Genomic DNA, 16,924 nt, shown 5'->3' on the forward strand with positions numbered 1-16,924 from the left:
TATTTAAAATTTTGTAACTTATTTTTGCCATTCTTATTTGTGGCGCTAGATGCACAAATAATATACACTTCACCTTTTAGTAATTTAACTGATTAGTGATCATTTACAAAACAGTTTAGGAGCAACATTGCAAACAAAATAATAATAATAAAAAAAGATCTTCGTACATATTTTGCAATAGACAAGTAAGATTTGTAAAAATAAATAAACACCAGCGGCACTCTTTAAAAGCACCAGGTGCAACTACTATCACAGCATCTCCCCCATTTCATCTTTTCATCCAACTCCCTCTTTCATTTAGAAATCTTTGAAAACGCAACACCACATTGGCTAAGCAGAAGAACAGCTTTGCTTCAAGAGAATTTGGTAACTATCAGACGGAGGCAAAGGTGTTTTCTCAGGTTTGCGTCATAATTATTGTAGTTTCTTATTGCACCAGGCACAAAGTGACCTCCGGTGAGCGGCCCCAGGATAATTGTGTAGTTATTTTGTGGTAATTAGGGCATTGTAAAATAAAGCGTTATCATTTTTCCTCATAACCTTTCTTTCTGCTCTGCTGAGAAGGTGTGATTGTATCACCATACATCAAATTAAACTGTCCCCATTCTGTCTGTGTCTAGAAAGCCCAGCCAGGAGAGTGGAAGTAGTTTCCTGGCTCAAAAAATATTTTCATGCCTTTTTTCCACTTTGAAACCGGATGTGGGTCAAATACGAGTATGAAACCAAGCAGATGTACTCTTTAAAGTAGAAGCACTAGAAGGAGCAGAAGAGGCTTGTTTACCTTCATTGCTGCTTGTCTGTGTGTATGTGTTTGTTTGTGTATGTGGGTGGTTGTGTTCATGTTCATGTATGCATTTGTTCTCATCATATATGAGTGGGTTATATATGGGTCAGGCAGTGGTAGAGCTCTAATCTGAAGTTCTGTATTTTCATCGTTGTCATATTGTTTCTTTATCTCATTATCTCTCCGCATTCAGTCTAGCTCTCAAACACACACTCACATTCACAAGCATTATTCTCTTACAGGCTAATTAAGTAAATGCTCCCTTTACCGCTACAACTCCGAATTCAATGAGATTTCATTTAAGCGCTTTAACGGCACGTTTCTGCCTACCAGGTACGACTGCTGTAGCAAATTGGTTTAAAGAGAAATCATTTGGATTACTTTTATATCTCCATAATTCTCACTGTGTTCTTACAGGCTTTTGTATTCGCCAAAGAGATTTAGCATAATGCGGCATCATTTTACACGCCACAACACTGAGAGGATCAACACTGGAAATACAGAAAACAACAGAATTTAAGTTCCACCGGTCAACTGGTAACTAAGACAGATATAAAAATACAAATGCTAGGAATAATAAATGTCTTCAAACCTTAATTTCTGTATCTTAGTAACTATAAAGGGTCAAAATTTCAACTACACAAGTGTTTTTATTATTATTTTTTTTTCTATCAATGGTTTTGTATGTTAGTTTCAAGCAGCCATATTAAAGTAGGATGATTTTGTGAATTTTATACTCCAAAATAAAATTACAGCATCATCAGTTTTGCTTCAGCTCTTGGGTAAACAAGTGAACGGCATAAAAGACACACTGGCATACGTTCAGACAAGAGGAAGCCATATAATTAAGATAGATTGTACGTGAAAGTTGTTGTTGTTGTTTTTTTTTCTTTTCTCATAATTGTTTGGTCAGGCAAAATGATATTTTGAATTCATATATAAAACCTCAGTTTAAAATAAGCTGAAATAAAATAAAACTCCAATAGCCCCACTATTATGGAGGCTATTGTTCAGTAAACTGTATCTTTTTTTCTTAGGCAATAATGGTGGAAATGTTACTTTTTTTTAGCCAGGACTTTAAGTTGTATGCCTATAGATAATGAGTTTTAAAAGCAAACCTAAAAGTATGTCAGCTAGTCCCGGTCTCCTATATATATATATATATATATATATATATAATATATATATATATATATATATATATATATATATAGACCCATACATATGACATCATTATAATTTCATATGGCATTATATTTGCATACAGTACTATTATTGGTATTTCTTTATATACTGTATATCTTTTTCTATTAATATTGCATATTTCTATGAATGTCCTATCTGCCCCGCCTTGTTTCTGACTTTCCTAACTATTATTTAGCCTAAAACTTTAGAGTTGTTCTTTTGCTGCCTTGCAAGCATGCATATTTCCTTCAGGGCATGCAAATCTAGCTTTATAAACAACATTTATTCAAAATGCAATTATAATGAGGAAAAAACGTATAAACAACCAGACAAGGGGAGGAAAACTGTGAATGATGGGAGCAGAAATCTGCTGAGCATTGGCAGAATTGCAGGCCTAGTTATATCCACATATTATATAACCTACACACACTTATACTCATGCAGTTGGTCTTGAGAGAAGTTATGCTTCCCCCGATATATGTAGAGATGTGAACCCTACAGCAGGGCTGGCCTGGTTATCAGCTATCTGTCAGATTAACAGTGGGATCAATGAAGAGCTGCCAGGACAAGCCTGACTAATCCACTGTAGTTTTACTCCGACGGGACGGGAATGAGTACGGACACTATGAGACTGTTTTAAAGCCTTTACAGTAGATATTTTATCTCTACTGCTGTGTTGAGAATCATTTTGTCAGTAAGTGCACATTTCCACAGCACCATCTTCCTTTAGCACTAGCATAATTTACACACAACACATTGCCTGGATATTGTTTCAAATGCAAAACGACGTTGCAAGTACAATTGCAGTGTACATTATTTGTTACATTATTCATTTCTGCAATGAGCAACCCTCCCTGTGTGCTTGGGTTTTTATGTGAAAAATCTGATGGAGATAGCATTATCTGACTGTTTCATTATTTGCTAACGATGAACATTTTGACTAATGCTTTCACACAGTCTCTTCTTTCTTCCCACTGAGTGAGAAAAACAGAGTGAATATTTCACAACCCAACTGTAGCATTGAGGAGTAACGAAGTAGTAATGCTACTAACTGAACTACAATTGTTTTTCCCCCAATTTTGTGACAGTAGATCAAAATGACTCAGTTGATATTTGGTGTTTTTTTTTTTAAGAAATATATGTATATTTATTCAGCAAGGATGCATTCCATTTATCAAAAGTGACAGTCGTTTATGCTACAAAAGATATCTCTTTCAAATAAATGCTGTTCATTTTCACGAACAGTTTGTTTAAACATCACGGTTTAAACAAAAATATTGATGAGCACAACTGTTTTCAAGATGAATAATAATAAGAAATATTTCTTGAGCAGCAAATCAGCATATTAGAATGATTTCTGAATGATCATGTGACACTGAAGACTGGCGTAATGATGCTGAAAAATTAGCTTTGCCATCATTTGAAATATATTAAAATAATTTATTTTTTAAATTTTAATAATATTTAAAAACATTACTGTTTTTGGTCAAATAAATGCAACCTTGGTGAGCAGAAGAGACTTTCAAAAAGATTAAAATACCTTTCCGACCTCAAACCTTTGAACGGTAGTGTAAATAAAGGTGCATTTAAAAAAAATATATATTGTAAATTTAGTGTTGTTAGTCTACACATTTTTATTTAAGCTTTTTTATGCAGCTTTTTTAATTAATATATACAATTTTAAAGGGTTAGTTCACCCAAAAATGAAATTTCTGTCATTAATTGCTCACCCTCATGTACACCCGTAAGAACTTCATTCATCTTCAGAACACAAGGTAAGATATTTTTGATGAAATCCTTGAGGTATATGTCTCGTCCATAGACAGTAATTTAACCACCACTTTCAAGGTCCAGAAAGGTACTAAAGACGTCGTTAAAACTGCAGTGGTTCAACCTTAATGTTATGAAGCGAAAAGAATACTTTTTGTGCGCAAAAACAAAACAAAAATAACTACTTTATTCAACAATCTCTTCTCTTCGCTGTCATTATCCTTATGTAGTTGCCGCTGTAAGCACAGTGAAGGCTTCCGTGTTTATGTCTGAATGCCGAATGCTAAAATGAATGCTAAAAATATCATGTTATCATGGATCATGTCAGTTATTATCGCTCCATCTGCCATTTTTCACTGTTGTCCTTGCTTGCTTACCTAGTCTGATGATTCAGTTGTGCACAGATCCAGACGTTAATACTGGCTGCCCTTGTCTAATGCCTTGAACATGGGCTGGCAAATGCAAATATTGGGGGCGTACACCCAGACTGTTACATAACAGTGGGTGTTATGTTGAGATTCGCCTGTTCTTCAGAGGTCTTTTAAACAAATGAGATTTATACAAGAAGGAGGAAACAACTGTGTTTGAGACTCACTGTATGTCATTTCCATGTACTAAACTCTTGTTATTCAACTATGCCGAGGTAAATTAAATTTTCGATTCGATGGCACCTTTAAATTAAGGTTGAAACACTGCAGTCACGTCGACTTTATAACAATGTCTTTAGTACCTTTCTGGACCATTTGTGTTCCGAAGATGAACGAAGGTCTTACGGGTGTGGAACGACATGAGGGTGAGGAATAAATGACAGAATTTTCATTTTTGGTTGAACTAACACTTTAGGTATACATTCTTTTGTCTCCCAGCATGGCCAAATCCTTCCGGGACCAGCAACACTGAGAGATCAGCTAAGACCAGCTAATCAGCTTACATTCCTTCCCAGCAAGGAATTTTCTAAAGTGTCTTGATAGTATAACTGGATTAAATGATGAATATCTTAGTCTAAACACACTTAACATTCTGAAATCCAACCGTGAGGTTTTTGTTTCTGCATTTTCCCTGTCAGTTCAGAAGTCTCTCATTTGAACTGCTGCTGTCTTCTTGTGATGTGATGAAACTGGGATTGTAAATGTTAAGAGGAATCAGGCTGATGTGGGCATCTCCATTTTGTAGTGTCTCAGCTGTGAGAGGGCTTTGTTTAGTCCTGGAACCATGACAGTTTTCACATCACTCTCTCGCTCTCTCTCTCAAGCGCTCCTCTGTCATGCTTCTCTCTCTCCATCTCACTGCCACTGTCATTTCTTCCTCTCCTTCTCTCTTCTGCTTTTATACTCTCTGGTTACACTTGACAGAGCTGCTTATGGTCAGTTAAAGACAAAAGAACACAAGTAAAGGCTTAAAAGAACAGTTCACCTGAAAATGAAAATTCCTCGTGTCATTCCAAACCCGTATGGCATTCTTTATTCTGTGGAAAACAAAAGAAGATATTTTTTTTCATTCAATGAAATTCAGTGGGGTTCAAAACAACATGGGACCCCGCTGACTATTATTGTATGAATAAAAGAAATCAAAAAATCTGTTTTTTGTGTGTGTGTTCCACAGAAAATAAAAGTATATGACAAAAATCCATCAGCTTGCCACTCATGATAAAATAAACACGGCTAATTAATTGCCTATATAATAAATCATAATTTGGGTTGTATGTTTGTTCACTGATGTGACAAAGGTTACATACTCCAAGTAAATGTTTAATGACTACACAGCTTGTAAACGCAGAACAAACAGAATTTAGATTTTCTTTCTGTGAAATTACACATTTGCTAATATGCTGTAGCGTTACACCAGTGACTGTGGCATCCCTCCCTCGAGTCACATACTAACTAGTTCATATTCCCTGTCCCAAACCAGTGTTATCAAGCCATGCTCATGTGTTTCAAGCACAATCAACCTCTTCTCCATCTTATTAAACCAGTCACATAGTCGATGAAGCCTGAAAAGAACACGTATTCCCTGGATGCATCACTGGCCTCTTATCTTTCCATTACAAACTCACACATGTGACTTATGGGGCCGAGGGGACGGCGTCATGCTTCCCCGTCACGCCAGCAAGGAGAGGGAACGAAGGAGGGGGCAGCAGAAGCTGGGAGGCCTTGGTGATAAATCATTATTTATTTCTATCTGACAGAATTAACACTCTGATGAACGTACAGTGCTTGACTTGTTTTTGGCTGCACTGATTTATGGCCCAAATTTGCCAAAGGTTTTTTGGGGTGGCCGGATGATTTCTTTCTGGCGGAATCTGTTGACAAGAGCAATTCATTATGTTACACAATACACTCAGGTGAAGCTAATATTTTACATGTGCATCAATGGGAACATGGTAGCAGAGAATATTTATGTATCATATTTTGTCAAGCGAAGGGTTTATCTCATGTAGACCCTCTGTAGTAAAACTGTAATGATTGTTTACAACTCTTTGGAATCCTTGATTTTGATTCGTCAACTTCAGAATTCTGCAGACGTATGTAATGACCACCATACTGTTTAAAGGGATAGTTCGCCCAAAAATGAAAATTCTGTTATTAACTACTCACCCTCATATCCTTCCAAACCCGCAAGTTTATTGATGAAATCTGAGAGCTTTCTGTCCCTCCATAGACAGCTACGCAACTGACACTTTGACTCTTCGAAAAGTTCATGAAGAGATCGGAAAACTAATCCACATGTATTGAGCGGTTTAGCCCAAATTAGACAAGATCGCTTTGATGAACAGATTAAATTTACATACCTTAACATCAGCTACTCAGACAGAAATATATATTAACAGCAATTTTGGCAAGAAATATTTACAATTTGAATGTCCTAGTGTGCTAAAATTACAGCCTGCTGACACCATTGCTAACTGTTTGGATCATTTTAGCAAATTTAGAAATCACCCTGTTATATATATATTTTTTTTTTCTTAGCTCCCAACATAGTATGAAGTGATAGGAAAGTGTCAGCATCATAAATATGTCAGTTTATAAAATAAATAACATTTTTCAAATATAGCACAAATGCAACAGTTGGCATTTGCAGGCAGCATTTTTATGGCATGTTATTAAAGCAAACCAGTCAAATGCAGTAAATCATAGACAAACTACTAGTATTATTTAAATGTGAAATGAATTAAATAGCAGTTTTTCTGTACTTGAATATTAATATGCATTTAGGTATAAGGTATAAAAATATTCCAGGATCATAAAACTTTACAGAGCATCAGCAGGCTTGTATAATAAACATACTGAAGTTTCAGCCTTCTAGCTGATTGCAAAGGCTTCAAAGTAAAAGCATGTGTGTCTTTATACTTTTAATAGGCAATTTTTTATGCAATGAAAAATAAAATAACCCCTATTACCTAACAGTTCTCACTGTTCTTTCATGGTCTGACCGGTCTCTTTGATAGCCCCAGGCTTTGTAAACTACAAAAAGTGACTTTGTGCCACAGTCAGATCCTATTTTGTTTTATGTTTATGCATAGAAATCATGATTTTCATAATCACTCGCTTCCTAAAAACACTTTCAAGGAGAATAAAAGAAATGCATAATAAGTATGACTACTTGGGTCTCTGAGGGTTAAACAAGACCAAGTTTAATAATATTAAATAGATGTATGTGCCAACCAAAGGATACGGTCAAATCATAGGAGCTTTTTACTCTCATCTTAACTTCGTCACTGCACCGAGAGCCAAACGTTCGATGCAGAATGACACTCAAGAGAGCAGATCCATTCGTTGTAAAAACGACATCCCACCGAGCCGTAATGGCCTCTTCCCTCTCAAGGGGCCACATTACTAGGCAGTAATTGATTGGCAGTTAGAAACTAAATCTCTGTTTTAATTAGTGTTGCTTGACTTTGAATGGCTTAATGAAGATGCGTTCATACATAAATTACACCATAGCAGTTAGTTATTTGTTTGGCGGCACTTGTTTGAGTGTGCAAGAGTAAAAAGAAGCAGATAGAGAGAGAGTAAAAAGAGAGAAAGGTCATTCAGGAGTGGAGGGCCAGCAATGATCAGTTTCACTGAACTGTGTCACCATGGTGACCTGCTGCCTACCGGGGCATGATTGGAGGATTTAGACACTCTGCTTGAGAGATGACAGCAAAACAGACAACCTTCTCTCAACAGCTGGGGTTCAAGTACTGCAGCCAGTGCAGGTATTCGTTTAAAGATGCACTGATATAGTCAGACCATTTCTTCAATCATTCCTATTTTTGAAAACAACCTTTGTTCAATAATGAAATACAAGTCATCATCTGCTTGCTACAAATGGCCCTCAAATATGTATTATATTTTGTAAGGTTTTATTCAGAATGGCTAGAAATCAGTATTTGCAAGGAATAATGACATTTCGTCAATGATTTTTGATGAGTTTCTCACACAAGAAGTCATGGAATGCAGTGTGGAAAAATGTGTTCCATGGAAAAATGAAACTATCTATCTATCTATCTATCTATCTATCTATCTATCTATCTATCTATCTATCTATCTATCTATCTATCTATCTATCTATCTATCTATCTATCTATCTATCTATCTATCTATCTATCTATCTGTCTGTCTGTCTGTCTGTCTGTCTGTCTGTCTGTCTGTCTGTCTGTCTGTCTGTCTGTCTGTCTGTCTGTCTGTCTGTCTGTCTGTCTGTCTGTCTGTCTGTCTGTCTGTCTGTCTGTCTGTCTAATATGCCTTTTCCTTTTTGTATTTCTAAAAAAAACCTGTTGCTGTAGTTTAGGGTTTTGTTCTTCCCTCATATACTGTATATATAATAAAAGCTGCAGTTTTAGGGCTGCTAAGAAATATTTATGAATGGTAAATTTTCTCCATCCACCCTCCATTGTCAAATGTGGCAACATTTTTTTTTTTTGGTGTACTGTACTTTCCTCTTTCTTTTTGCTCTCTCATCCAAATGTCAGACCTCTTTGCCTTACAGCTTTCCCAGAGCCCAGGTCAGATTGAATGGGGGTAAAGCGAGATAAAGCACTACTAGTGTTTTTAATAATAGCCCACAACAAAGGGGTAATAGAAAAGGAAAAATATCAATTCCGTGACGCTACCGCAGGTCTTTGGGCAGTTTTTGAGGATGGATTTCATCAGCCTAGTTTGCGATTCTTTGAAACCTGTTTATTGGAAATTGGTTTTATAACTTGCTGCATGCAGCATATAATGAAAAGTCCTTGTGATATCCTCATTTTCCCAGTTATAAACATTACGACTTCCTGTAATTAGCTTAGTCATTGCTTTACAATCTGAAGTAATCATCATTTGAATTTCTATTAAGGAGGTAGTCCATTTAGGGACGATTTCAAAACGCAATTAGGTATGTTGACAAACAGTAATGACGGTCAGCGGCTTATTACGAAATCATTAGCACACTGAAATCTCATTATATGTGTAATATCATTCCATAATGTGTTTATTAGTTGATGAAGGAGCCCAGAATGCCTGCTGTGGAGTGTTAAAGCACATGATGATACAATGCAGCAGTAAGACAGCATTTGCAGCTCAGTCATTGGACTAGCTACCTTCACGTCGCATTACCGGAAATATTGAATGACCCGTTTTAATGCATGAAGCCATTGACCCACTTCAGTGTATTTTGTGGGTGCCTCAGAGTCTGGGAATTTTTTGATTCCATTTCACTTCAAAACATGGATCTGCTGCTTTGGGATCAACGCATGCTATTACAGTTAGGAAGTGTTGACTAGTAGTCTTCTAGATTAGCAGTTGAATCTACTTCTTTTCCCCTATTTTGTTGTTGTTGTTTTCCTATTTATGTTTTAAAGGGTATTAATTAGTGATGAGAAGGTTTTAGCATGCTGATATGGTGTTCTTTAGTGTGCTGAAATTAGAAACATGGCAAAACTCTCGCAGAAAAGTTTTATATATATACACTCTAAAAGAGTAATTAATTACTAGCTACAAATTGTACTAAATACGTCTTCAACAGTGTAATTACATGACTGTAGTAATCACTAAAAAAGTATTGCATTACTTACTGCCATATCAACCAATTAAATCATACAAGGACATATATGAAACTCTATACGAATGTATATGAAAATAATATACATTTGCATAAATTATTCTTCAACTGACCAAAGTATTTAAAGGGAGAAAGTTACATTAAAAACACACATTTTAACATTAGTTGTTAAATTTTTGTCAAGTCTTTTTATTCATTCTTTCATATATAATTGTTCTATAGTCAGTACAGAATTTAATGCAATTACATCAGAAGTAACTGTAATTAAATTACAGAATCCCTTACTTTAATCCCTTACTTTACTTTTTTTTTTTTTAAGGGAAAAGTAATTAAATTACAATAATTAATTACTTAGTAATGCATTACACCCAACACTGTCTCCAATTCCAGTTGTGTGTGTGTGTGTGTGTGTGTGTGTGTGTGTGTGTGTGTGTGTGTGTGTGTGTGTGTGTGTGTGTGTGTGTGTGTGTGTGTGTGTGTGTGTGTGTGTGTGCAGAAAACATGGATGGAAATATGATTTCTGATAGATACTGAAAGTATCTGATGTATGTTTAATGGATAAGGATTAGTCAAAGTCTAGTTTTCAATGATGACATATTCATGAAAATAGAATGAATATTCTGTGTGTCTGGAAAAAGAAAATGTATTTTTCTTCTTTTTTTTTAAAACAGGAAAAGTGAAAAACAAGTAAAGTTAAAAAGATGAGCTTAATTCACTTATGAACAGATATTCAATAATACAACCTTAATAAAGTCAGACATCTCCTAAATAAAGCCTTATCTCAGTGCTGTCCTGTCTGCTTCAGTGGCGTGATCTGTATAAACTACTTTACTTTCCGACTGTAACATGCGAGTGAGTCTTTCCCTTTGATCCTAATCTTCTAAATTTAGTTATAGGAGCATTTCTCACTCGCTTCTTTTTCCTCTCTCTGACTGTATGCAGACAGCACAGACCAGTTTATTTATTTCTTCCTGTTTACACTGTCGTTCTCCTTTACATTCTAATAATCTTCTGCTCTGTTCAGGAAGACAGTCTCATGACAGCAGCAGGATTATTACTCAGTGCTGGATGTAATTGCTATGGGCCCGGTGTTTGCTTTCTGTCTCTAAAGTAAACATTATAAATCATTGCTCTTCACCGTGGCTATCTACACTAACCCCATCGCTGTTCCAAGATCAAACTGACCACTTTAATAGTTAAATATAATTGAAAACTACATGAGAATAAATAAAATGCAGCATTGCAGAGCAGCTTTTTAGTCCACTGTCTGTTGGATTTGTATTTACTCATGTGATACTGTATGTTCTTCTTTTTCCAAGTTTATAGCTACAGAAAGCTAAATTGTGCCTTAGAAGCACACTTCATGGTGGACATTAACAGAAGCTACAGCAGGGTCAAACATATAACTGCAGTTGATTCAATAATTGTTGTCTTTTTGCTGTACTTTACATGGATAAGACCTTCACTTGTAATTTTCAGTCTTTTAGTGGTACTTTTGAACATGCATACAGTATTTCATAAAACATACCTTTAATACAAGAAAAGTTTGCTGGGAGTAAGATGATCAGAAACCATCATTTGAAACATTTTTTTCTGTATGAACTTTTTTTTTGTAAATAATAATACTTGATTTATACATTATAATTTGCATTTCAATACATTTTGGCAGTATTTATCACAAATTCAATTGTTTGATCACCTGGCCTGTTTTCAGAATCATAAAGGAAATAGATTTTTCTTCTGTGGAACATAAAAGATGGGGAAAAGGGACATAAAAGAGGGGGAAAATATCAAGTTTGGTGTGACATGAGTGTACGGAAGCTTTTTCACCACATAGTAAAAAACAAAAAAAACAAAAAAAAGGTGATTGAGAGTTTTTATCTCACAATTCTTCCTTTTTTTCTTACAATTCTATTTTTCTCACAATTTCAAGTTTAAATCTCACATTTGAGTAAAAAGTCACAATTTTAAGTTATACATTTGCAAGTGCAAGAAAAATAGTCAGAATTATGAGATAAAAAGTCGCAGTTACCTTTTTTTTTTTTTTTATTCCATGGCATAAACAAGCTTCCATATGAGAAATATGGGGAATATTCCATTTGAGCCTAAAACAGCTGTATCATATGGTTCACACTTAAATTCCAGTTTATATTTAAAATATTTAGTCTCTTCTCACATGGATAAATAGTACTATTTTAAATTTCGAGGATGTAATTTTCAGACTTTGGCTCATGTTGAGTGTAATCTTTGGTGAACCATCCTCTCAATGATTGCTTAAACTTTTTAAGCATTACAAGGCTGAGTCATATAAGGAGATATGCATAATTACCAACCTCTCCCTCAATCCCCAAGGCCATGTTATTAGAAACAAAATAACAACCTAAGTCCACTCCTCAACCTTTTCACTAAATGAAGGACTGAGGCTGTATTAATGAGATGGCATAATGTGGAGTTTGTGCTGTGAGTGGCATTTGCACTAACTGGCTGTCTGAACCTCAGGGTGAAACTTTATTTCATTCCCTCAGAGGAATAACTGAATCATTTCTTTGCTTGATAATAGAACTGGAGATACAGGTGGGTTTTGTGAAATGATCGACGTAAGCAGTGAACAACAGAGGGTCAGTCCAGGTCAGCCAAGCATAACATATTTTTCTTATTGACATTCACCAACCTATTTCTGCCTTTAGACTGAGATAATGTTCGTTTTTAGAGAGATCATAACAGAATAAGTGTGCCTGCTTTAGGATTCCTGAACAGTAGCTCACTCTTATTTTCTCATGTTGCTTAAGAAAACACATTTCTCATGTTGGAAATTAATTTAAAGGGATAGTTCACCCAAAAATGAAAATTTGATGTTTATCTGCTTACCCCCAGTGCATCCAAGATGTAGGTGACATTTTTTCTTCAGTCGATCACAAATGATGATTTTTAACTGCAACCGCTGCCATCTGTCATTCAAATAATGGCGGTTGATGGGAACTTCATCTATAAGAGTGAATAAACCTTGCTTGGACAAATCCAAATTAAACCCTGCGGCTCGTGACGACACATTGATGTCCTAAGACACGAAGCGATCGGTTTGTGCGAGAAACCGAACAGTATTTATATTATTTTTTACTTCTAATACACCACTATGTCCAACTCCGTTCAGCTTCCTGTTAGTGATGTCTGGTCGCGCTCTGTCAACGGCAGTGATGTCTCGCGCATATACTTCAATGAGTGTCAGACATCACTGCCATTGTCAGAGCACGACCAGACATCACTAAAGGAGTCCTGAACGGAGTTGGACATAGTGGTGTATTAGAGGTAAATGATATAAATACTGTTCGGTTTCTCGCACAAACCGATCGTTTCGTGTCTTAGGACATTAATGTGTCGTCACGAGCCGCAGGGTTTCATTTGGATTTGTCTAAGCAAGGTTTATTCACTCTTATAGATGAAGTTCCCATCAACCGCCATTATTTGAATGACAGACGGCAGCGGTTGCAGTTAAAAATCATAATTTGTGATCGACTGAAGAAAAAATGTCACCTACATCTTGGATGCACTGGGGGTAAGCAGATTAACATCAAATTTTCATTTTTGGGTGAACTATCCCTTTAAGCTAAAATGCTTGCACTTATGATACTTTCAGCCGCTGTCCTCAGCAAAAACAGCTGGCATAGGTTTGATACTGAGCTATGAATAAATGAAAGAGGTGCAGAATGTTTGCCCTTTAATAGAGTACAATAGAGTTAATTAGATGTACTAATGCCAAAAACACTAAATAGCAACAAAGCAGAACCTTGTTGCATAACAGATGTTCCCTGTAGCAAATGTACATCCCTATCTCCACTATATCACTGTAGCCCCTCAGGCCTTTTACCCAGAGTAAATCTATAATTCGTTGGTTTTATCATATGAATTTATGTATGTCAATAATTGTTTTAACCTCATGTGTGTTGATACAGGTAACCGAATCATTACCGAGGGTGAATATGTGGAAATGACTGGAATCACCAAAGACATGTCCGGCTCGTATGACTGCATCACCTCGAACGACATCTCTCCTCCAGACGTGAGGACTGTTCAGGTTACTGTAAACTGTGAGTATCTCATTCACTCTAAGCAAATTCCTGTTAACGCCATCCAACATGCTTTTATGAATTCCTCAATTACACGTGATTAATTTCACAGACCCACCCGTCATTTCACGAGCTCGGAGCACAGGAACGGCTGTCGGACAGAAAGGAGTTCTGTGGTGTGAAGCGTCTGCGGTTCCTCTGGCGGATTTTCAGTGGTATAAGGGGGAGCGCAGGTAAGGCTAGCCGTTTTTATTTATTTATTGCTACTGTTGATTGACAGTGAAAGTCAAATGTTTAGGCAGAAAGAGGAGAAAATGGGATTAGAACCTGCATCTCCCAAGGCTCAACAAGCCGCTAAGCCAATTGGGGTGTCCAATCCTGTTCCTGGAGAGTTCAGCTCCAACCCAAATAAACACACCTGAACCAGCTAACCAAGGTCTTACTAGGCATTAGGGGTGGGAGTCTTTTGGAATCTCACGAGTTGATTCAAATCGATTCTTGGGGTCAAAATTTGATTAAAAATCGATTCTCAAATTTGAATTGAATTTTGATTCGATATATGCATGGATTTGATTTTAGATTTGATTTTAAACTTTGAATTTTATTATAATTATATCGTAACTCAAAAAATAAAACTGGAAAAAATAAAGGAAAGGAAATTATCTCATGGTATTGTTTTACTAACGGAAGAGGATTAGGGCCAAGCAATAATAAAAAAAATAAAACCATCTCGAGATTAAAGTTGTTAAATTTCGAGAAAAAAGACGTTAAATTACGAGAACAAATTCGTTAAATTGAGAAAAATGTTAAATTTCGAGAAAAAAGTAGAGATAAAATGTTGAGAATAAACTCATTAAATTATGAGAAAAAAGTCGTTAAATTTCAAGAAAAAAAGTTGAGATAAAATGTTAAGAATAAAGTCATTAAAATACGAGAACAAATTCGTTAAATTACGAATTTGTTCTCATAATCTAACAACTTTTTTCTCGTAATTTAATGACTTTATTCTCAACATTTTATCTCGACTTTTTTCACGAAATTTAACAACTTTAATCTCGAGATGGTTTTATTTTTTTATTATTGCTTGGCCCTAATCCTCTTCCGTGTTTACTTTACCAATTTATAATTTCTAAATATTAACTATTAACTATATATATATATATGTATATGTATATATATAAACTATTTTATTCATAATACATTACATTTCCTTCCTTTTAATTTCGTAGGATATGGGTAATAGTAATATTTGTTCCCCTGGTACAGTTTTGCCATATATGCTTATTATATTATGTTTTAAGGGGCTTGTTTTGTTTTGTTGTGATATCTGGGAACCCTTCATTGCAGCTCTAATGAAGAGAGGGAAGAGTTCAGATGAGAGTAAAAAGTACCTGTGCACAAAAGAGGCATCAAGATTGCAAGAAAAGCTTGATGTGTGCCGGTAACTATACGTTATTTAAGGCTATTTTCTATTCGTTAACTCTTTCCCTGCCATTGACGAGTTATCTTGTCTTTTATGAGAAAACGCTTCTCTGCCAAAGACAAGATTTTACGGCTTTCTGTGTTTTCACTTTTATAAGGTAGGGGGTGCTATTACGCATCTTCTGAAAGAGTACTGAATCTCTTGATGAAAAAACAGGCGAAGAAGATGCAGAAACAAGCAAAAATCATATGTAATCAAATGTATATGTAAAATAATGCAATCATAAACATTAAACTGCATATAAATCAAAACTGTCTAACGTTATAGAACGAAATGTCGACTCAGGGCGAGCTATAGGACTGTGAAGCTTTGGGGGTGCTGATGGAATCTGTGTACTCCATCTGTGTTTTGATCATTCTGAATCGAATCCAGATGTAGTCTTTGGCAAAAAGGTTTTCTCAGTTGCTTTTTTTTTTAAATGAAATTTTCCCATATTCAAGTGTTGATAAAAAAGAATGCATAAATTTTTTTGTTAGTTTGTTTAATAGCAGAGGGTCCGTTCTTTCTTTTGATATATTGCATGTTCAGATATTCATACCTCAAATTATTCTGGGGGCCATGACATTTTTGTGAAAGTTATCAAAAACGCTGGCAAAAAAAAAAAAAAAAAAAACGCTGGTGGGGAAAGAGTTAAAGGGATATTTCACCTGAAAATGAAAATTATCCTATGGTTTACTCACCCTCAGGTCATCCTAGGTATATAAGGGTGTACTCATACGAGGCTCTCTAAACCGTGCCGAACACATTTTACCCCAAAGCCCGTGTTCGCACTCTGTACTGTGCCCGGGCACGGTTCGTTTAACCATCCCTGGGCCTCTTGGAAGAGGTGGGCCAGAGCACGGTTCAGCTGCATGCAGTGTAAACGCTAACTGTGCCAAAACACGGAACAGCTGCTACTTTTGTGTGCGTTACTGTAATCATTACAACGGCAAACATCATTATTACTACTTGGATATTACACTTTTCAATTAATATAATGAATTCAAGTCCATTTGGGTTTATAACTGGTTCTCACCTTATTGATGAACAGGAATTGTAGTTTGTGAGTAAATCTGCAAATTCCTCCATTAACGGCAGCTGTCTTCGTAATAATCCTCTTATACGTGCAAGTAAAAATCGCTACGCAGCATAAATGATAAATCTATAAGGCAGCTACTCCGGCCATGGAACGTTAAGTGCAATGTGAGTGCAGGCCAGCGGTGGACTGGGGAGGGGGGACAATCACGCTCAGGCTTGATTCAAGGAAACCGTGCCTAGTGTGAGTACACTAGGCACGTGAGTTTTCAGCTGCAAAAAAAGATGCGTGCGGTCGTTTCTAGTTATCTTAGTTTATAAAGTTTTAAATATGGATATAAACACATATGATTGTCTTGCACGTGCTTCCGCTTTCCGCATTCTTCAAAAAGCTTATGCCGTATGTCCTATGCCTTCCCTATTCTACTTACGGGAAAAAATGAAACTGGCGCTGTGTTCGTTCCATAAGTTGAATAGGGAAGGCGTAGGACATACGGCGTAAGCTTTTAGAAGAATGCGGAAAGCGGAAGCACGTGCAAGGCGATAATATGTGTTTATAAAGCATATACAGTTTTTTTTTCTCTAGATAAGACCCTTATT

At 36.0% G+C, this 16,924-nt stretch overlaps 1 protein-coding gene across 1 annotated transcript in view; it reads left to right on the plus strand.

Annotated features, from left to right (window-relative positions):
* The window catches only part of opcml (opioid binding protein/cell adhesion molecule-like), a 98,876-nt gene that overhangs the window by 80,744 nt on the left and 1,208 nt on the right, over positions 1 to 16,924 (plus strand). The window contains exons 4-5 of the mRNA XM_067399262.1: positions 13,714 to 13,848; positions 13,940 to 14,060. Coding sequence (XP_067255363.1) covers positions 13,714 to 13,848; positions 13,940 to 14,060 — 256 coding nt within the window. The remainder of the gene's footprint in view (positions 1 to 13,713; positions 13,849 to 13,939; positions 14,061 to 16,924) is intronic.

The sequence above is a fragment of the Chanodichthys erythropterus genome, chromosome 10 (genome assembly GCF_024489055.1).
Source record: "Chanodichthys erythropterus isolate Z2021 chromosome 10, ASM2448905v1, whole genome shotgun sequence".
NCBI lineage: Eukaryota > Metazoa > Chordata > Actinopteri > Cypriniformes > Xenocyprididae > Chanodichthys > Chanodichthys erythropterus.